We start from the raw sequence: 21,909 nt of genomic DNA on the forward strand, positions 1-21,909 counted from the left end.
CCCACCCAACTGTGCTGGGCCTGGAGGTTGAGGTCTTTGCTCATGTGTATAATTACCTCGTTATGCTCGTTAACAATGTCCGGGCCCTCTGTCTCTTCTCTCCCGTTTCTCACTTCATCGCCGCATGGTTTGTTTTCTGCTCTGCGTCTTTTCTCTCCTCCCCCGATGTGACATCTGCATCCCTCAGTAAATCTATTATTCCTTCTTGTTGCTCCTGTGTTTTCTCTTGGGAACGGCGCCTTTTTATCTTTTCCTCGTATTAACAAGGAGCCTCACCCCTTGTCTCCACTTCCTGCTACATCGGTCCTCCCTTCAGCACAGATTCCAACAGATGATTTACAAAGAAATCGCTACACAAAAGGTGTTCCCCCCCGCCAGTCGGCCACAAAATCCTTCCACGGTGTGCAACAGAGCATGATGGCTGATGTAAACAGACAGTTTTATCACTAAATATAGAGTCTCATTATTGCCGCTCAGGCACTGTGTGAGGCTCTCTGAAGCGCCATGCCCAATTACCCCTGATCAATTCAGGGTGCAAACTCAAGCAACTTCAACACCAACCTGATTTAAAAGTCTGCCTTCAGAATAGACTAACAAGGGCAGATTCACAGACATCCAGCTCTTCAGGTAGATAGCGTGTGGAGCGTGTAGCAGGTAGCATGGCCTGGTTTATCACGGCTATGATTAGATAAGGAGGGATGATGAGAGGGATGTGGGTCATAAATAGTTAAGAAAACTGCATAATATGTTATATAAACCCTTATTTCACTGTGTATCACCCTGATTTATACAAATTATTTGCAACTTGGCCAAATAAATATAATGAGATCGGGAGGCATCCCAAAATATATTAAGCAAACCAAAATGTGGTTGTTGTTTTTCAACCCGGTAATGATGAATATGTGTGATGAGAGAGGGCAACAGGCTGAGTGATAACACTGGAAAACAAAACAGGTGAAATAAAATACACTTACTGCAATGCCAGTAATTATGATTATGATGGCGTCAATGAGAAAGCAAGAGGCGATAATAATCCTTGTTTCATCGGCAGTTCTACATCCATGCATGGGTTGAGAAAATTATGTTATAGGTTCGTGAAAATTCCCCCCGGCTAAAATGCTAAAAAACAACTTGTGACATTTTAGAGACATAGTTTTGTGCATTTTTACTCTATAATAAATCTATAATAAATCACGAGAGACATGTGAGAAATGCCCTCGTATGCGTAGTGGAAGACGAGGCAGCCCAAGGGGATGGGACTAAAACAATCTTGTACAGCACACCTCTCTGAAGCTAATCCATCTCCTCTTTTGTCTCTGACATTTCTTCACTCCTTGACATTTACTGTGCATTTCTCTCTCGCTGCTCATAATCAATTCCATCCTCTGTATCTTTCCTTGCAATCCTCCCTCTTTCTCCCCATGCCTCCTCTTGTCTGACATTACCCCGTTTTAACCTTGTCCCCCCCCCTCATCCGCTCTCCCCCAGCCAGCCCCTGCACACACATGTGGTGGGCGTAGTGTGTAATAGGATGGCACAGTAGGTGAGATTAAATTAGCCCAGTGTATGGGGATTACAACCCACTCCAAAACCCGATCCCCTCCCACTCTCTGTAATCCAACCCTAATGAATATATCATGGCTGACACAGCAGATAAAGGGCCCGCGAGAAACTACAGTCACAACATCGTCGAGACACGCAGAGGCGACAAACACAGACGGCCCCGTTTCCTTTACATCGTCACCTGCAGGACTCGAGGTCACCGGGCGTGTTCCAGTGTGTTTGGATGCCCCATCTATTTCAGTTCGGGTTAATTCAACTCCAGTGTAGAGCACGAGTGAAACAAAATCAATAGACTGTAATGTAAACACTCCAAAATAAATAAGACTTTAGATGGAGCCAGAAAAAGTCGATCAGACTGCACGGTGTGGCGTATGACGTGTGCCACTCAGTCAATGTCTGGCAGTCACATTCATTTCACCACACTATCTCAGAAGCACAGTTGTCTCCTGACTACGTCTCCTGGCTGCAGCATACCAAACATTACATCCCATCTCATCAGTGCAATTTAAAGGCTCAATTCATCTACAGCTGCAGCACAACGTTCCCAGACGGATTTTCTTTAAGAGTTCCAGGGAACATCAACTTGATCGCTACTGTGATGCTTCAACTATGCGCTCTGCTTCAGGGAGCAAACAGGAACATGGTGACTATATTACTGTGAAAGTGCTTCACAGCAGAATTTATACTTCTTCTTTCAGGACAAATTCTTCAAGTCTGCGCCAACATTCAGTCATTCCGCCTGTGTTTGTAAAGCACTTTGCTTGGCTCATGTTTTTTTTTTTAATGTATTATAGAAATAAATTTGACTTGGCTGGATGACTGTCAAATTCTAGAGTGCAAAAGAAGCAACTGGAAGTGACTGAACAATGCAATTCCATTGATGGTCTATTTGAGGAATTAACCAGTTTTTGCTTTGGGCTAAAATGAAAGTCATGCCGAGGAGGACACTGAGATCACTGATTGGGGAAAAAAGAGGTGAAGAATAAATGCAGTATTTTAAAAGCTCAGTGGAGCAGAATGATGTAACTCAGAGCAAAGCAACAGCGCTCAAGTATCCTACATTCTGCCCCCGAGTTTGATTAAAAATGCAGCTGGCCTCTCAGCAACAAATCAATAAATTAGTAAACCAATGCCGTCTGTTAATAAACAGCCTGTAAAATGTAAGCAAAGCCAGAATGGTATCAGAATACAGCCAAATACATTGTCCTGGACAAATAAACCAGCTTATAACAAGTACATATATTAACGACAGTTTATGTGCTAAATTTGCGATTTGAGAATTTCAAAAATAATTCAGGTTATGTTATCCAGTCTCCGACGCTACTTTTAGCCATCATCTGTAGTCCCACCTACTGTCTGCAGGTGTTTTTCTTTCAGCAAATATTCGGAAAAAATGAGAATAAAAAATGTGACTTTGATTCTGAGACAATGCTAAGACATTTTCAATACATTGATACAAACAACCCAAAGAAAAACAACTGTGTTAATTAAGCATGATGCTAACTGCTAACTGCCTCAGATTAATTTGGTTCATAGATAGCTAGCATGCTAATTCAGACTAAGCTAACAAAACATTAAAAGAGGTAGATAACAAAATTATAGCGTTATAGGCCTAATGACACAATATATACATAATTTATACTGCATGAAGCACAATTGATGATCTTTATGATAACGTTTTAACATTTTGATGGAGCATCTGTAGGCTAACTAAAAACATCCTACCTTGTGTGGTTAAATCAGTGTATAATTTAGTTTGGTTTAAACTAAAAGATTATAAATCATGATGACGGTTTTGAAAAAGACGAGCATGGACTAAAAGCTATTATTAAATTAAGAGAGAGCTTTATGATGGGGGGAACGAGAGGCCAAATAAAAGATTAATAAAGTTCTTTGAAGCAGAGAGTGTAGTATATAACTTAGTGGTTAAGTAATTTTACCCAGAAGCCATTAAACTTAGACTCACTTACTGTAGCTCAGCAATGTGGCCATCAAACACTTGGCATTATATTTCACAAATGAAAGGCAATAACCCAACTATTGGCATTTGATGTATACCGGTAGTTAATTCAATCATGAGGTCATCTCATACTGGCCACTGTTAATGGTGAGTCATGCGCAATCAACAGAAGACTTCATAGATGCGGTCGGGAGATACCGGACAGAGGGTCCATTTAGTCCAATTATAGTCACTGATGTGGACAATAAAGCCTTTCTGACAAGAGATGACTGGGGTCCAGATGGAGGGACGCTAAGAGGAATTCTCTGTTTCACTGAGACAAAGACATATTTTTTTTCAGACAGCAAAAAGGATGAGGACGGCGTCAAGGAGGCAAAGAGAAGGTCAGACATGTTTCAGATCTCCCCTAATTCATATTCAGTCTTGTGTGTAGATTTATTGCTTTGCTGCTTCCCAGTCTGGTTCTTCAATTAGACATTTCGTTGCACCACAAATTGAAGTGAAAGAGAATGCTTTTTTTTTTCCACCCCTCATTTTGAGATAATTTCCAATATCTGGGGGCCTCCAATTTCGTTATTGGTTTGGCAGTAATTATTTTCTATCCTGGCTTCGAGTAATATCCACTGTGGGGTTCCAGTTTTGTAATTTAAACGGCCAATATCATATTTGTCACATGTGGGAATTTTCCACTTTCCACTCTCCGATGCCATCACTTCTGAAAGCTGTAATAAGGTAATTCAATCAATTTAATTCATCTCCATACATGACGCCTCTATTTGTGCCCGAGTCTCCGTCACAGCTGCCACTGTATAATAAGGACGGATTTATGAGTCTTTGTCTTTCTGGGGACGCTAACAGCAGCCTCGGCCATTATTTTGATTAAGAACTCAATGTGGGTTTCTCGGTCCACCATTGCATGAATACTGATACGACAAGTGGGACCAAAACACCGATGGCGGGAAGACGTATGGGAGAGAATACAGATGCAGCGGCAGTAAAAGGACAAATGCTGCTGAAGAGATAGCAGATAGATTTTTAAATGACAACTGGAACCATGTGGTTCAGAGAAATTGCCATGTCGGTCTTTTCCCACTTTCATCTTTTCACCATCTCTACACCATCCTGTCTGTTAAATAAACCCTACCCATCTTTAAAGCAGTCCTTCCCGATTGTCTTACTTCATTCTCTCCACCTCAATTCTCTATAATCATTTACCCGAGGCTGGCCCGTCAATCCACCTGACCCTTAGCTCCCTAAATCACCACAATGTATTCTCCACCAGAAACCTGACAGCGTGTCTACACGCACCCCCACTTGACACCCAGTGGGCTGACTCCCATCTGCACAGCCTAAATCAAACAGCCTCCGAGCTGCAGCCGGGAAGGGTGGGGAAGGGGACTGACACTCCATCTTGACGGCATACTGAAGGTGCACACACACACACACACACACACACACACACTCACGGAGCATCAAAAAGACACACACACACAAGCGCTGGAGGATAAGTCGAGGGAGTTTGCTCACAAGCCTTTGAATGTGCGATTTAGAGTTTGTAACTTTACAACTGCTATTCTCAAAGGAGGATAAAAAGGAATCCAGAGATGAAACAGTTATTGTTGACACTTCAGTCTCGGAGATAGTTCTCCCTCTTAACCCTTATTTTACACCGTCTCTGCTTTAATGGCTGAATCCCCAGGAAGTGGTGAGTGGGCTCCTTTGATCACGAGCAGACGCTTAAGTAATCAGGCCAGCAAGACAACATTAGAGCATCTTTAATGCGGCGCACTGCAACAGGATCGGATGTGTATTTTGCAGAGAATTTGTTTGTGCCTTTCCAGATGTGTTAAAGTGTGTTGTTGGGTCCGTGTTTGGCAAAGCAGGATGACGAGCAAAGATGCCTCCGGGCAATAACAGGTGGCTTAAGAGTGAAGGTCCAGTACATCGGCCCCCCAACGGAGTGAGAGCGGACCGCTCCTCTCCTCCTACACATCACCAGCTCTCCACTTCAACTGCAAGGTCTAAAGGCGTTTGGAAACGGGCCAGACCGACATTATCATTGCATGAAAATGAATAGAGGAAAATCAGAAATATCTAACCACACATTGCAGGGCTTTTCTTTCATAATCTTCCATCCGTCGTAATGCCAATCCTCCTTTTAATCTGTTCTCCCTTCATTTCTATGGGTCTTTCTTTCGCGACAGCTGATCCTCCCTTGTGACCCTGCCCTTCTCTATATCCTGCTCCATCCCTTCTTCTCTCGCCTCTCTCTTCAACACCTTAAGCAGGGACCCAATCAAGAATGCATAGTGCTTAGCGTTTCAAAAGGAAGTCCACCTTCTTCTCTCTCTCCGTTATCTTTTCTACATTGCTTACACCATCCTCCCCTGCCTTTTATTGCTCTCTTTTCATTGCAGATCCCTGTCGCTCTCACATAAATCCCTGTTTTCATCCGTCTCTTTGATGGAACAGCTCAATTAACCGGCCCGTGTCCAAGGGGAGATTACATTCTGCACCATACTGTAGCGAAGAGCAATCATACAAGTCTAGTCAGCTACGCCGACGACAACATCCCTGCAAAACCAACAGCTCGTAACACCGTGCAGAGATCCGGCTGCCTCTGCCATACAGACCCCCCCCCCCTCCTGCATTAAATAGTATGATAATGTGACCAGCAGTGGGTCTCTGGGGCATTCCTACCATGGAGAAGATGCACACGTACACACACACACACATTCATACACACTTACTCACTCCAACACGCCCTCTTCAGCAGCTGCTGTATCTTGATCTATTGTGTGAATGTGTGCAGTGTAGTATGTTTATGGATGTTGTACAGATGGTAACAAGTCATTGTCAGGCGCAGTGCCTTCCCACCCCTCCAGTCCCTCGACTGGGTTCATCTGGGACGAGCTGCAGGCTACTGAGGCATGGAGGGAGGGAGTAGGTTCAGTGCATCACTAGCACACACAAGATATGAGCACACACACACATATATATATATATATCATTTTACATTTTTGCCAATCTGGTCGTACCTTTAGGACAGGGGAGCATGTAATGAAAACGCCAGACATGCAACAACCTACGAGGCCAGCCTTTAGCAGTTGCTTTTGGCACTACAGTTTTCTACATCATTAACACAACATTGTCTATTTTCTGCTGTTGGGTAGAACAGATGTGTAACAGGCTGCAGAGGGAGACAGCAGGCAGCTGTGTGTGGCATACAGCCAGGTGAGCACCTCCTTTTCATGGGCACGCCTCCACATATTCCGCTGCCAGCGCGGCCCCACCCTTATTTTCACTTCCCCCGATATCTCCTTCCGTATAAGTAACGCTCTCACTCTCTGCCTCCTGTTGATGTCTGAATCTCTCTCGCTTTCTTTCCCTCCTCCAGTGTTTTTTTTTTTAGATTCCTTGTCTTTCTTCCCTCCACGGTTTGTAGTTTCAGGTTACCTCGGTCGAGCAGAGCAGACCTACTGCAGCTGCAGGACATCAGATTGGTCGGCTGGAAAATTGTTGTAGTCTTTCACCACAGAGCGGAGTTTCCTCCTCCACATCAATGCCAATCGAAGCAGCACATTGCAATCATGGCCAGTGCTTAACATTAAGCTACTCAGCTATTTGCTGGGGGAGGGGAATGTGGTGAGAAAATTAATATTCATATTCAATAGCAAGGCAGCAGGAGAGGCAGAGCCTATAATTTGCCTGAGATATAACCACCAGTTTGCAGGAAAATGCACAATGCGATATGAATTGCAAAGGAGGAGATTTAAAGTCATGTTAGAGATTTAAAGTGCCGTTCAATATGCTTTGTGGTGACTAAAAAAACTTAAAATCAAATTGTTTTTGTAGAGAACTAATTCAAATGACATCTAGTTTTAAAGGTTAAACCCAACTGTAGACATATCAGGTGACGTCTTACAATGAATTGCAATACGGCCAAAGTGTTCAGTAGCACGGCAGAATGGAATTAAGTACAGCCGTATATTAAATATGTATGTCAGAGGAGACCCTGTTGCATGCAATGCATTGGATGTTCAATCAGCGAGGTAAATGCACAAAAACAAAAGAGAAAAGATTCTATCTAAAACTAATCTCCACCAACAGGTATGATACCTGACTTCAACATTTCTTCTTACACTTCAAAGTCATGCAGTGTTGCAGTGTATTAGAATTCATCTTCACCCCCATGATCACTGACATAAAGAAGTGAAATCAGTCTAATTATTCTTTTTCACCCCTTTTTTTTTAAGTGTGTCATAGTTTTCTTGAACATCAACACGACTGATAGGAATAGGACAAACTGCCAGAGATTTTTTTTTTTTTTTTAAGACGATGTTAAATGAATTTACACGGACCAGACTTTCATCTTGACTGTCAGTGGAAGATGAGGCAAAGGTGTGATTCCACCACAAGCCACCTCCACCTAACAACCCAATTAATCCGCTCACCAGCTCTCGCTCTCGTCTAATGACAAACTGTCCATCTCATCCCAAAAAGATCCACATACCTTCTCACTGATGCTCCTTTCCCCTGGCAACTCCTTGTGCCGTTTGCCCCGTCTTCCTTATCTACTTGTGCCTTTTCTTCCTCTTCTCTGTGAAATTGATTGTGCCCCTCTCTTCTCCGCTGATGCTGCAGTGATAGAAAAAAAAACACACACCCTCCTCCGGCCGCTCTCTCGCTCTCTCCCTCCCTGACTCTCATTGGCTGCCTGTTAGAGGTGACATCACCCTTCTTCTCTGCCTCCCTCCCTCCTTCCCTCCTCCTCTGTTCCCTCCCTCACTCTGCCTTCACCTCACTCTCTGTGGATTCTGACCATTCCTTTATTGTACCCCCTCCTCCTCCTCCTCCTGTCCTCTATCTATTCCCTCTCTCCTCTTCTTCCTCCCTTACAGTCTGGATTAGAGGTCCTGCTGCTCTTATTACTGCTCCTACATTCAGCCATGCAGTGCCAAAGCATAATAATGAATGCTGTATTGTACAATCAATCTAAAGCGTAGCCCCCCCACATATGGCCCTACGGCACTCTTTTCTCCCTTCTCCTCCTGCACCAATCCGGGAGCTAATAGAGCACAAAGGTGAAATAATGAACGTAGCAGGTTTTGTGTTGGCAATCTCTACACTCCACTGGGCTCAACTTCCATAAACTCTTTTAATTCATTCTGCAGCTCAGACATTGACTGGCTTGAGTTCATTACAGTGTAATTAAAGTTATGACTGGGATGAGCTATGTTACGTAACGCTGGTGAATAAAAAATGTGGGAGAAATGTCTGGGGGGTGGGTCGACACGGCGCAGGGATTGATTTTAGGGTATGCTGGGTAATCCAGGGGGCCGTCTCGCTGCGTTCGCTGTTGAGACAAGATAGATGTTATCAGGTGACTGTGATCCAGCACACGAGACGACAGATCTGCTTTCATTAGACTTTTACCTCTTTGCATCTTGATTGTGAATTTAGGCGTCAGTTATTTGGCCACATTTCTCCTCCAGCTCATCCAAATTCCAGCTAAAGTAAATGTTATTTTCTAAGGTCTGGCACCAGTTTATATTTTAAACCTCTTAGTCGCTATTCCTCCTCCAAAACCCTTTAGATCCTCTAAAAATACACTATTTTCAAAATCCGAATCTCACTGAGCTTTTCCCACTTGCTTCCTGCAGACTATTCAACAGTTTACATCTCCCTGCTTGGAGGACTGTGGTGTTTTAAAAATGTTTTACCTTATCTTTACCTTTTCATTCTATTACATTTGTGTGGGAGACTCCAAATACAATACATAGATACATACATTGTGTTTTTTACTGTTATTGGATGGCCGTGTTGACCCGTCAGGATGATGAATCCTACCAGCGTTGGTGATCCCCTGACCTGTCCTCATGCGTCATCACATTTATGGGTCGGAATAAAATCTCAACCACTATTTAATCAATTGCCATTAAATTAAGGTCTTTATGTTTCCCTCAGGACAAATTACCTTTGGTGATCCTCTGATTTTTCATCTCACGCCATCATCAGGTCAAACTTTCAGTTTGTCCTCTACTTTGCTTTATGACCAATAAGTTGCAAAACCAATCATGCTCCCAACTTGGCTGTACTTTGTGTTGATAGCTGAACAGCAAACATTAGCACACTAACAAGCTACACTGAGATGCTGAACATTCAACTCGTCAGATGGTTAACGTTGTGAATTCAAACAAAAATACTCTTTAGTTTGGGAAAAAGTGAACAACGTCACATATACAGAAGGGATGTCACAAACACTTTGGGACACTAACAGCAGTCTTGAACACCTGTTTCCTGGATGAAAGTCCTGTGTTTGTTTGATCTTACTTGAGGCTCTGAATGTCATATACTGCTCCTTGAAATAACTGTATTTTGCCCCTAAAAATGAGTCTAGACAACATTATTCAGGGTAACAGGAAAATATTAACACAAGCATAACATTGTTAGACATGCAATAATAGGTGTAAGCTATTTTCCCATAACAAAATACAACTGCACTGTATAATTTCACTGGGTCTCCAAGTCTCAAATCGCTGTGTATGCAAATGTGACTTGTTAGCGTGTTCACATCAGAATTTAGAATTTTTTTTGAATTCACCCAAGTATATTTTTAAAATAATTGTATGTAGAGTACTTTGGACAAGGTCTGTATTTCAGTGTGTACTTTACAGATAAATAGACTTGAGTTAAATTACTGCATAATCACTCTGTTGTAGACTTCAAAGAAATGCACAAACATGTATACATAAATACAGTTTCATCATAAAAAGAAAAGTACTCACAAACAATTCAGGTAATCGGGTCAGCATCATGTCCAATCAGAAAACTCCCACTGAGCTGCTGTAGTTTTTCTTTGTGCCTTTCCAAACCTGTGTCAACGCACCCATCTGCCACTGGCGCCCGAGGATATGCCAGGCATGCAGACAAAAGCTTCCATGGAAGCAATCAGCGTGGGAATAATGATTGATGAGGCCACTTGAGATAGGTGAGAACCTCTGGCATCTTCCTCAGGAGAGGCTGGATGCCATGGAGAGTTCAGGGTCAAAACTGGGACTGGATGGACGCCAGGAGCGGAGGCGAAAACTGGATGTGAGAGTGGAGAAGAACATGTGCTGGACATGACAATGAGAGGTTAAAGTTTTAGAAATAAACAGTTGAAATTTGTTTTCCATTTTTGAAACAGACCCTGAAGAGACAGGAATGATAAGAGATGGTGGTTTCTTAGGAAAGCAAGATGATCTAGAAACAGGGAGCCGAACTAAATTTAAAGAATCAAAGACAAAACGAGCAGATTTACTGGAATCCCTGAAGAGACTTAGTTGTGTGATTTAGGTGAGATTAAATATTTGTTTTGCATATATTTTTTATTAAAATGTTTCAATTTATTTAAATGTTTTCTTCGTTTCTGATGAGTTTCTTCTGTGTGAACCATTACAAAGCTGTTAACTGGGTTTTCAGAAGGAAACTTTGTGGCAGATTTTCTTTGTCTGCAATGTAATGAGAAGCTAAATTCAAGTCTTAAGGTTTCATTACTGCATAGGTGTTTTTTTTGTGTCTTGTAAACCCATGTGGGCTGAGCACTTAGATCAGGTTGAACTAAGGCAAGTGCGAAAACTGGACTGTGCTTTATCAACAGGAAGTTATTAGGACTAAGCGGTCAAAGTGATTCATGCTTAGAACTATCTTAGGGATTTGAGCTCACTGGCGGGAAAAAGCAATTAAAAAATAAATCAACACTGTAATATTTAGAAGGCAGCTGCAAGTGGAAGATGGAGGAAAATAAGCGTCCAGCTTGAAGGAAGTCTTACTCAGACCGATCAATGGAGATAATGACTTTCCTATTCCTTATCTTGTCTTTTCACTGAGCCACAGAAAGAGAAAAAGAGAGGAAAACACACCTAGCTAACCTCTGAGGTACAAACTTATCTGACAGGAGACATTTACCTCAGCCAGCACTCCCTCATACAGTAGCTAAGGGCCCGGCCGGCCCTCAAAACCATTCATCTGTGAGAGACTTGCCCTTGCAAAACCCTTCTACACATTTTCTTTTCCCTTCCAACTCGACTGTAGGTGAGTCAGCTAGCCGACCGGCGGGAGAGATGGAATGATATATGAGAGGGGAGACGGGAGCGTGGAGCGAGAGAGAGAGGGAGAGGGAGAAGGGGAGGCTATGAATGAACAACTTAAAAGTCTGGAGCTGCAGGAAAAACAGATGCAGTCAGCAAAAGACAGAGAGAGAGAGAGAGAGAGGGAGAGGGAGAGGGAGAGAGACCATCAGTCCATCAGCTTAAAAAGGAAGGAGGCGGAGGTAATATAGTAAATGGCTGCGGTATAGGCGTGGAGGTTCAGAGAGAGAGAGAGAGTAGTACTGGAATATAGAAAACAACAGATTAAAGCAGAATATATATATATATATATATATATATATATATATATATATATACACACACACTATTTAAAAAAGCTATTGTAGAAGAATGTTGTGTTGTTGCCAATGGGAGGGAGGAGTTTTGCTCTAGTTTGTTGGTTTTCTTAAAAATGAACACAAAGCCACTGCTGAATGGTGAATGGATGGTATTCCTATAGTGCGTTTCTAGTCTCATCGATGACTCAAAGCTCTTTACACTACATGTCCGCCTCCACACATACACACAGTGATGACTGATGACCATACAAGCTGTCACCTGCCCACCAGGATGGAACTAACAGATTCACACACACGTCCACACTGGAGTCGGGTATCGAACCGCCGATCTTCCAATTGGAGGATGATGTCCATGAGAAAAAAAAGCATATATTCTATTGGTATTGTAACATTGTATCAATTGAAAATAAAAACTTTTGACAAAATATTTGTCATTTATTGGGAAAGAATATGCAAAACATTTGCGGGTTCCTGTTATTGTTCTGTATTTTCATACTATAGAGCTTCTCCCACAGAGTGACATCATTAATTATATTACCTACAGATGCTGGTCAGCTACAACAAGACATAATGTCTCATATAAAAAATATAAAAAAAACATCCCCTGACTCTGAGAATTTTTGATGGAAATTGTACTTTTTTCTATAAAATATTGAATATTAATTTAATTTTACATCCGTTTAATATTCAATTCTATATTTACAGCCCTATAACTCTGCTGCTTTGTGGGCAGTTAACACAGGGTTAAAGAAAGTAGAAGACAGTCAGAATGTGTGTTGAAGAGGTGCCCGGGGCCACAGTGAGTGAAAAATAAATATTTTTTTAAAAGATGGAGCCAATAGTATTGGGGGGGAATATGAATGAATAAGAGGCAGGTAGTCAGATTAACCAATCCTCTGCTCCTACAAGGCTTTTCCATTGGCTGCACGGTTGCCTGGCGATTGGAGATCCATTGATCCAGTCAAAGTCATTAGGTGGCCAGAAGGTCAGCCAGCCATCTCTGACCTGCCGTTAATCACTCACTAATTGAAGGGAAATGACTCTGATTTAGTTTGCTGTCATGCTTAGTGGCCCGGCTGTCAGATATGACCAGCACTTCACTCACCAGAGCGCATCTCATTAAGCATGTTAACTGCATGTAAATAGCTGTGGGGCAGCCTCAAGACAAGAGTGTGGTGGGATGCCAAAGGTTAGAGCACCATCAAAAATACGTCCTTGTTGTTGTTGTTGTCATCAGAGAATTAAAATGAGGGCAGTCAGTCGGAGGAGAAATTGCAACTTGAAGCTTATGTTTAGTCAAATGTTCACCATTGATATTCAAATTAAGGTTTTGCATAGAATTTGTTCCTGTGAAAACAGTGTGTCATGCTGCTGAAGCAAAGGAATGAGTGCTGTAAACTAGTTTAATTCCTTTCATTTCAAGGCTTTTCCCACAAAAAAAATATAAATTTACTTTTTTTGTCCTTTAGTACAATGCAGGATATTGGGATTACATCATCACACGATTTGCCTTTTGTTTTTTTAGCAGTGTAACATGGTACTCGTTTTTATGTCGCATTTACAGACAAATAAGCTGTTTCGGACGGCGGGCATCAAATCTCACTGCAGTTATTGCCTCCTGCTTTATGACTCAACAATATTACTTCTCCAAATGATAAGCTTTAATAGTTGACCGCGTCACATGATCTGTAACATCTCAGGGCTGGATCGCCCACTGCTGTGCCACCAAGGGGAGGCGAGGGAGAAGCTTGAAGGGGGTTGCAGATGCAATGTGGTAAACAGAAAGCGACCACAGGTACTTGGAGGCTCAGGTAATAAAGACTATGACCTTTACAGTAGTCAGGCTGTCACTTCTGGTTTGGATCTGGACTCTTTCGGTCTCGGCACGCGAGGCTTTAACCAAAGGCCGGCCTACATGGATCCACCTGTGCCTTTTTTTCCACAGCCGACTCCCCACTAGAGGACAAAATACACAGATGCACAATTATATCAGCGCTTGAAAGACAATGTGAAGGCAAAAGATGTTCATGAGCCACAACATTCATTTCTGCTGCTCTCCCCCCCGGTGCTCGCAGAGCAAAGATGGCAGCCTAATCAGGAGGTGATGACAAAGCGAGGAGATTCACAACAGACGGTAACACCCTTCCTTACCCGTCACAGTGCTGTCAAAACTGAGGGCAGCTGCTGTCCACCTTGATTTGTCAAGCTTCCTGCCTATCTATACATGTGGGGCACAGGGTTCATGCAAGACACTTTAAGAGTACAGAGAAAAAGTGACGAAACAACATGACAGCAGAATTAATCTGATTATCAAGTTCACAATCCGCAGGGATGCTTTACATTGGGAACATCTATCATGAATAAACCACGCTGAATTAATGGGAGGGAACAAGGACACGTTGTCAGAGTGCTGCTCACACCCTGTAAATAGCTACACTGCTAACTGGTTTCTTCTGCAAATGAAGACAGTGTTAAGGGATGATGAATATTAATCAGGCCTCACCCTTTCCCCTCGAGTTCTGAGGAGTATCATGAACCGGGAGGGAGCAGAAGAGGATGATGAATTCTGCAAAGAAAGGGTTAAGCACTACCATCAATTTCCTTCAGTACAATATCTCTCTAGCTAATTAGAAACATTAAACCAATTACTCTAATGAACTGATTTTGTCCCCTTGCCCATTTGGGCTCTGTGCTAAGGAAGCCTTTTATCATTTTTGCTCGGAGAGTGCTGTAATATTGTGATTTATTCCAGCGATCCTGAAGACAGCAGCATTAAAATGTATTAGGCCGGGAGCTTTCTGGCTCACACACAAGTAGTCATTATTAATCAACTCTGCCGGCCTTCACTTCCTCCCCAGCTCCACTATCACTTATTGGTGCACTTTGTATACTACCAACAAGCTCTTGTTTTTTTAATGTAGTCACGACGCTCTGTTGATTCCTGCTGCCTTTTAATATCTGCCATATATAAACTGAGGTGCCATAAGTCCCACCGTTCATAATAATTTACATTCCTGCAACAGTCACCTCGAAAATGTCCCCGGAGCATGAAATGGAAAACAACAGAGTGACTTTGCAGGAGACAAAACATTGCACAACCATGGAGAAGGCAGAGCAGGGAACACCCTATTCACTGTGTAGTCTGATGATCCCCACCCAGTGGAGAGCCGAGCACGGTGCACTGCAACAGCTCATTTGGCAGCGCCTCTGACATCTCCATCCACAACTGACAGGTACATAAAATATATTGAGCCAAAGTTGCCACAGAATTTCTTTGACAGAAAAATCAAAAATCCTGAGAAACACAAAATTCAACCCATTTGTGGAGAGATGTAATGTGAAATCCTTTGCTCGGCAAATTCCCTGCAAGACTTAATTATGTTCCCTTTCTAATTGCAAATCAAAGCCTTCACGGAGCAACAAATGCTCACAGAATATGTAAATCAATCATGGAGCATCTGTGCTTCATACATGATGAGGGGTAGGGTAGGGTGGGGGTGGGGGGCAAAAACCTGGGTAGCCAATGTACTGTAAAACGGGGCTTACAGTTGGGTCTAAAATCCCTGCATGACAGCACAGTAATTTCATTTATCATGCCTCAGCAAACACCAAATCAGACATGGACGATCCCCGTTCTGCAACTGTGTGGGTTAGCATTTGGGGTGGGGGAGGGTCAACGAGGTAGCAGAGGAACACCTGCTGCAGTGGTGGTGGTTGTTATTGGATTTCCACTGTTGTAGGGGGTCCTCAAGTGGAACAAATTCACCACGCAAGAGCAGGTGGAAGAAGATGGATACACGGGAGGATCGAGAGAAAAGCAGGGCACTGGATGTTGTGGCACAGAAAGTAATCAGATTTAAACCCTCTGGTCACATTTTCTTGTTCAGTGTGAGCAGTTTAGTTTGAAAACTGTTAGCATCAAGTGGTTTCAAATAAACTTTTATATTGTATTCAAGTTTATCTCCAAGAAGCACAAGAATACATTTAAACCACACTTCTTTGCAGTTGGTGGTGGGAAATAACGTGCACATTGATACACCAGTGGTGGCGGAGCTGCAAGACTTGCCCAACGGTCTTCATGCAGGAGGAGCCGACCTCGTGGTTAAAGGATTTCAGGAGGCTGCGCCGCCTGAGCCACAGCCATCCATCGAGACTAGAAACATCAACTTAAACATGGGACATATGAGACATTAATATCCTGGTCTACTTAATACATTCTTGGCCTTGTTGTTCCAAGTTGAGACTTGGTAAATCTGACATTATACCTGGCATCACTAAATTAAACAGGTGGCACCAAATAAATGAAATGGCTCTTGAGATCAGTGTAGTATAAATATTTAGCCATCAAAAGCTATCAAGAACTGTTGCTAAGCAACCTGAAAAAACTCACATTAGCTTGTTACCATTACTACGTTCGACAGGCTGAAGTGGCATAAACCAGATTTTTGTTGTTGTTCATATACTCGGATCTGTTTTTTCTTGCACAAATCATTCACAATCATGACATTTTTAAATTGGATGTGTCCCACTTTCATATGTGGTCCTAAATTGGATACAGGTCTGCCTTCTGTGGCCACACTGGGATCTGATAAACGGCAAGCAAACAAAACAAAACCAAATTGGATCCGAGCAGTAAATTGGAATTGAGCATCAAGTGTGATGTAGGCTTAGATTCGGAGGAGGAACGGGTCAACCGTTAAAGATAGTTAAATAATCGCATGAACTTCTAAGATGTCAAGTCAACGAGATTTAAGGTCGTTTCAGTTTAAATCCATGTCTGTAAAACATTTCACAGTGACACACAAATCTCATCAGTTCAACCTCGAGTCCAGGCGGATGTTTCAAACTTGAAGAACAATTTGCTGAAGACGTTCATGACTAATTGTGTTTACGAGACCGGATGGTGGAAAACATTATGGCCTCACTGATAAACATCCAATAACGAGATATTTAACTAACATGGGACAATGTCAGACTAATGACGAGCTGACCTCCGCTTTCAAATTCCCTTTCATTCTCAATCAATCTAGAAAGATTAGAAAGCAGAGGTGAGACGTGCACGATACCAGGACCTAAACTGGAACTAGCTCACAAAAAGGTCATGCTGTAGTTTTTGGTGCTATAAATTCTGTGCTTTTCCTGCTGCATGTCAAAATATATGCTGTGAAAAAGGTAAATTTCCAATCATGGATCACATCATTGCAAAATTCAAGCCGGTGCACTTGGCGTCATCTTCAGTTCATCAGTAGGGCATAGACTATAGTTCCAGACCGGAGGACGTACCAGGCCTGTGTCAGCTATGGAAACGTCAGCAATGACTATGAACCTAAAGGCTTCGGCAGCGTATGACAAGTGTACCCGAGGATGGCACCAGTCATTACACATGGTGACTGTACTTGATTGATTTTGTCGTGAGCGACAGCTTGTCAGAACGTTAGAGTGAGCTGTAGGATTGGTTTCAAAGCGAGTCCCTGATTGTTGTTGGGAGACTCGCTTGATAAACTGACGAGCAAAATACTGCCATCAGCAAACATTTCTACTTTGGTGTGATTACACACAGAATTAACATTCTTTTGATGAAATGAATTCACAGCAGGTAACGATTAAAAGAGACAATGGACGCAATTTTATGCATTTATTCCATGTAGTTATTCCACTCTGATTCAAAGGCTCAAGGCTGGGTCAGCGATTTAATAGCCAAAAATACTCTAGAATTTATGGTTACGTTTTTTTTTTTTTTTTTTTTAAATCTCCTTCAGGTTTTCTCTTCATTTTTTTTGTACCATCCTTCCTTAAAAATGCCACAAAACTTTGAAAAGTGCATTTTTGTGAATATCCCCAAAACTTCTCAAGTTGTTCATACACCCCCGATAAAAATGTTCCCCATCATCAAGGCTTGTGAGGTCACAAATTTGCAACAAGAAACCACCAACATTTTTTCCCCAAAGGTTTTATAACCATCCTGTTCAAACAACATTCTCTTTTTTCTTTTTACACAGCCAGAGAACAAAAAAGATTAAACATAATAAACTCCCAAACCTTTTGTACAGAGAAATCAAACTAAATGAAGAAAACATCTCTTATATTAGTCCATGTTTTATCCTCTGAATTCGCTTTTGCGTTTGCCATTAAATTGGGAAGGGAGACACAATTGTGTCGACATGAGGCTCTCTGTGTTGTACGCAATGTCAATCAGTCCATTTCACTTGCTGGTTTTATCCGTTTTTTATATGGAATAGAAACCAGTAAGTCTAGGCCATTCAACAAGTTCTCCAGTAATGTCTATGATAGTGTGTGCGTTCGTTCAAAGGTTATCAGTGTGAATGTGTCAGGAGTAGGCAAATCTAAATCAAGTGTATGCATGTCTGTGTGTGTTAAGAGTCTCATAGTTTAGGCCAATCCGAATCCCTCCGAGCATTCCTGAATGGCCAACAGCAGCATATGTCTCAGCTTCTCGTAGCTCTCATAAGCTGGGAGGTCCAGCTGGTTAAAGCTGACAGTGGAGAAAAGAGAAAGAACAATACATTAATGTTATATTCTCACATTTTTGTTTCTTCAGAGATTGTTTTGATTATGTATGCCTTGCAAACTTGCGGTGTTTACCAGGTATGAGCGGATGGCAGTCGGTCAGTGGAGCGATCGTCACGGTGGATCTGGAACTTCTGGATGCCGTTCATGCCCTCCAGAGCAGCGAAACCCTGGAGGGGAACCTTGGATGTGCCGGTGACAAACTGTAAGAATTTGGCCCGGTCTGCCTGGTCAAAGGACCGCAAGGCCCTCCAGAACCACTGGATCTATAGTAAAAAATAAATAAATAGGAACACAAGACAAAAGCAGTTGAGTTATAAATGTAGGTTTGTCTCTTATTTCTGTCTGGGGGAAAATAGTTCAACCCCCACAAATAAAATGTGGCTCCATCACCATTTTACTGAGCTAGAAGTGAGCATACAATGCATTGAACTACCATGGAAATAAAACTCACATGAGGAAATTTTGAAATCTGTTTGGGACATCTCTTAACATAATTAATACATATCAGTTCTCTCACACATATTAGGGACGTTAATAATTAACCGTTTAACTGTTAACAGACATTAAGTATGTTGACCGATTCATGCAGTTAAACAGTTAAAAACAGAAAAGCAAAGGATAATATAATAATAAACTTGCACATTCATTTTTATTTATTCGCTTATTTTCTTTTTAACAGGCAAATTTTGTACAGAGAGGTCTTTGGGTCGCCTAATAGCAGAAACCCTGACCCTGAAATAATGGTATGCCATGAAGACACACAACTAACAACCTCACAGCTAAACCATTTCATGTGGTGGAGACTTACTGGGAAAGTGGCTTCATCATAAATCACAAAATCATGCATGCAACACCATGCCTGCTAACCGCTCGGGCAGGTGAACTAGGGACTCAGTTCCCTGTTTTGCAAGGCTCTAATCTGTTTGGTTAATGATCAGTTAATGAGGGTCTGCCTTTGGTCAGAAAATAAATTCAATATTAGGATCCCTAACACAAAAGAGAAAAGTGGATATACATTAAAACAATAATGTAAATATGTTCACTGATCCATACCTGGATGGAGCTGGACTGGTATTTGTGATATTCAGTGTTGGCCTTTAGGTCATCAATGTCAATAGTAGGCAGGCCAGAGATGAGCAACTCCAGCTCCTGCTCAGTGAAGATAGAGATCAGCCTCTTGGGGATGATCTCGTAGAATCCCTCAAGGAAGGCTGCCAGCTGCTTGCGAATTGCACCTAGAAAACAAATTATATATGCAAGTAATCATTCGGGGGGGTCTCGCTGTAGCACAGAGAATATTCGTTATGCTACTAATGTTATTCTATCAATTAATTTGGCTATTTTTTTCCCCAGTTATGCAGCTGAAAATTCAAAGCTTTACTGAATAATGTATTTGAGCAGCTGGAGGGTCTTGCTTATGATAAATCAGTCATCTTTCAGACAGAAACACCTTTAGATGTCGGCTGCATACTGATCAGTTTAGAATGCAACAGTGCTGCTACCTAGTGCTTTCATTGCACACCACTCAGAATTATATCTTCCATACATACAGCCTGAGCATTTAAAAAAAATATATCTGTTCAAATTAAAAGAGGAATATTAACCCATTAACCCATCGACAAAGGCAGGAATACTGGGTATTAGTATAGCCCTACTGCTACTGAGAAATTAAATATTTGGTAAAAGAATCAGAATCTCACCTGTCATCTTCATCTGGCAAACCAGGTGCACATACTCTTTTTTGTTTTCCTCTGTGACCAGGATATTGGCTCCATTTGGCTTGAGGTCTCTCACTTCACACACTCCAAACTCCTGGACCTTCACAGACAGAGAACATGCAGACTTTCTTTATCACTCGCTTCGCTTAATATTTCACTGCGAGTCATAAGGTGTTTTACCACAGAGATTCCACCCTGATCACGGAAAGCAGAGCCTTCAATGTCGCAATCGCACCATTTATAAAGAACTTTGGTTTGCAGCGTGACACTCTCTCCATTCACAAAGAGGCCGGCTTGCCTCGTTTCCCCTAAATTCCAGCTCTGTGACAACCTATGTTGCTGTCTCAGAAGCATAACGATTCTGACGCCCCTTTTAGGGCTGCAGCTATCGATTCTTTTTGTAATCGATTAATTTAGCACTTTATCGATCGATTAATCGAGGAATCGGATAAAAAAAAATTGCGTTTTTAAACAACCAAAACAAATAATGCATAACGAAAATGATGTGGCTGTAAAATCATCAAGCATTTCTAAAAAAAATAAACAGAGGTATTCATTCCAACTCCAAAATTTGGCTCCAAAACTAAGCCCATTTATTAAGTGCCAGTGAGAATTTAACAACAATACAGTTAAATCAACTTGGATAAAACATGGATAACATTTAATTTACGTTTTGTTTTGCCAGCAATGGCCCTTTCCTCTCCCTGCCCTAAATATGTGTGTATATAGTGTACTTCTTCTGTGCCATTTATGTATTTAGCTTTCTCTATCACTACAGTAACTGTTTGACCGTTCTTTTCTCTGCTTTGAACTCCTCCGTCCGTTTGGGCAAACACAACAACTCACAGCCAAGCGTAAATCAGGCTTTCCGATTGGCTGTAAAAGCTGCTACGGGAGCCAATACGAGCGTCCGATGCATAAACGTAACTCTATACGTCACTCGCAAGATGGCGGATGAGAAGTGATCGATATACAAACAAAAAGGAGAAATGCGCCACGGAGACGAGGAGACATCTAGTCACATATTTTACAACTTTACGCATTCGTTTTGTTGTCAGAAATAAATCGCTCACATGGGCAAGCAGGGTACCGTTGTTTAGCCCCGATACTCTCTGTCGTTTACGGACATTCTGAGGCTGACTTTCCGCCATCGCGCCAACTAAATTCAGAATGAATGACCGTGTATGACGCGCTGGTGTGCTTCCTGAACAACGGTCCGTGTGGAACAATCGGATCCCTGCACATAGGCGCGTCATAGGAATTTAACGAGGCTTCGAGGCAGATGTTTTGCCTCGAGGAATTTTCATAATCGAGTTAATCGAGTAACTCGATGAATCGTTGCAGCCCTAGCCCCTTTCCATCTTAAGAAGAAGCATTTGGGATTCAAGCCCTTGAAGCCCGATCACAATTAAGAGGATAATCCATTTTTTAATTTGAAGCCAATTGCAACTTTCAGAGAAGAGACACCAACCTCTGTGCTGAATGTCAGCTCATAGCCCAGCGTGGACACATCATTCTCCAACAAGTACACCAAGCCCTGGAAAAACGGGTAGTCCTCGCTCTCCATGTCTGTATACCTGGTAAGACAACAGAAATACATCCATATTATTCAAGAAAATTATAGCTAACTGGTTGCCACCATGCTTATCATAGCAATCAATAAGGCATGGCTTGTTGGGATATCGAGTGTAGTTGGAACACTTCTT

General features: G+C 42.1%; 3 protein-coding genes across 5 annotated transcripts in view; 1 reads left to right on the forward strand and 2 right to left on the reverse strand.

The window, feature by feature from the left end:
* Window positions 1-8,180, reverse strand: part of l1cama (L1 cell adhesion molecule, paralog a) — a 37,556-nt gene extending 29,376 nt beyond the window's left edge. For 2 of the 3 annotated variants that reach the window (XM_084015074.1, XM_084015072.1), the window contains exon 1: window positions 8,037-8,179. The gene's annotated coding sequence lies outside the window, so the exon portion shown is untranslated. Of the gene's footprint in view, window positions 1-8,036 lie in introns of all 3 variants that reach the window. The other variant, XM_084015073.1, reaches the window with a different exon arrangement.
* The window catches only part of ribc1 (RIB43A domain with coiled-coils 1), a 119,351-nt gene that overhangs the window by 34,661 nt on the left and 62,781 nt on the right, over window positions 1-21,909 (forward strand). The gene's annotated exons all lie outside the window — the stretch shown is intronic.
* The window catches only part of huwe1 (HECT, UBA and WWE domain containing E3 ubiquitin protein ligase 1), a 43,427-nt gene continuing 39,094 nt past the window's right edge, over window positions 17,577-21,909 (reverse strand). The window contains exons 78-82 of the mRNA XM_084014403.1: window positions 21,675-21,780; window positions 20,186-20,303; window positions 19,539-19,720; window positions 18,558-18,748; window positions 17,577-18,447 (exon numbers count right to left, since the gene is read on the reverse strand). Coding sequence (XP_083870529.1) covers window positions 18,345-18,447; window positions 18,558-18,748; window positions 19,539-19,720; window positions 20,186-20,303; window positions 21,675-21,780 — 700 coding nt within the window. The 3' untranslated portion in view covers window positions 17,577-18,344. The remainder of the gene's footprint in view (window positions 18,448-18,557; window positions 18,749-19,538; window positions 19,721-20,185; window positions 20,304-21,674; window positions 21,781-21,909) is intronic.

The sequence above is a fragment of the Eutrigla gurnardus genome (assembly GCF_963514095.1).
Source record: "Eutrigla gurnardus genome assembly, chromosome: 8".
Classification (NCBI taxonomy): Eukaryota; Metazoa; Chordata; class Actinopteri; order Perciformes; family Triglidae; genus Eutrigla; species Eutrigla gurnardus.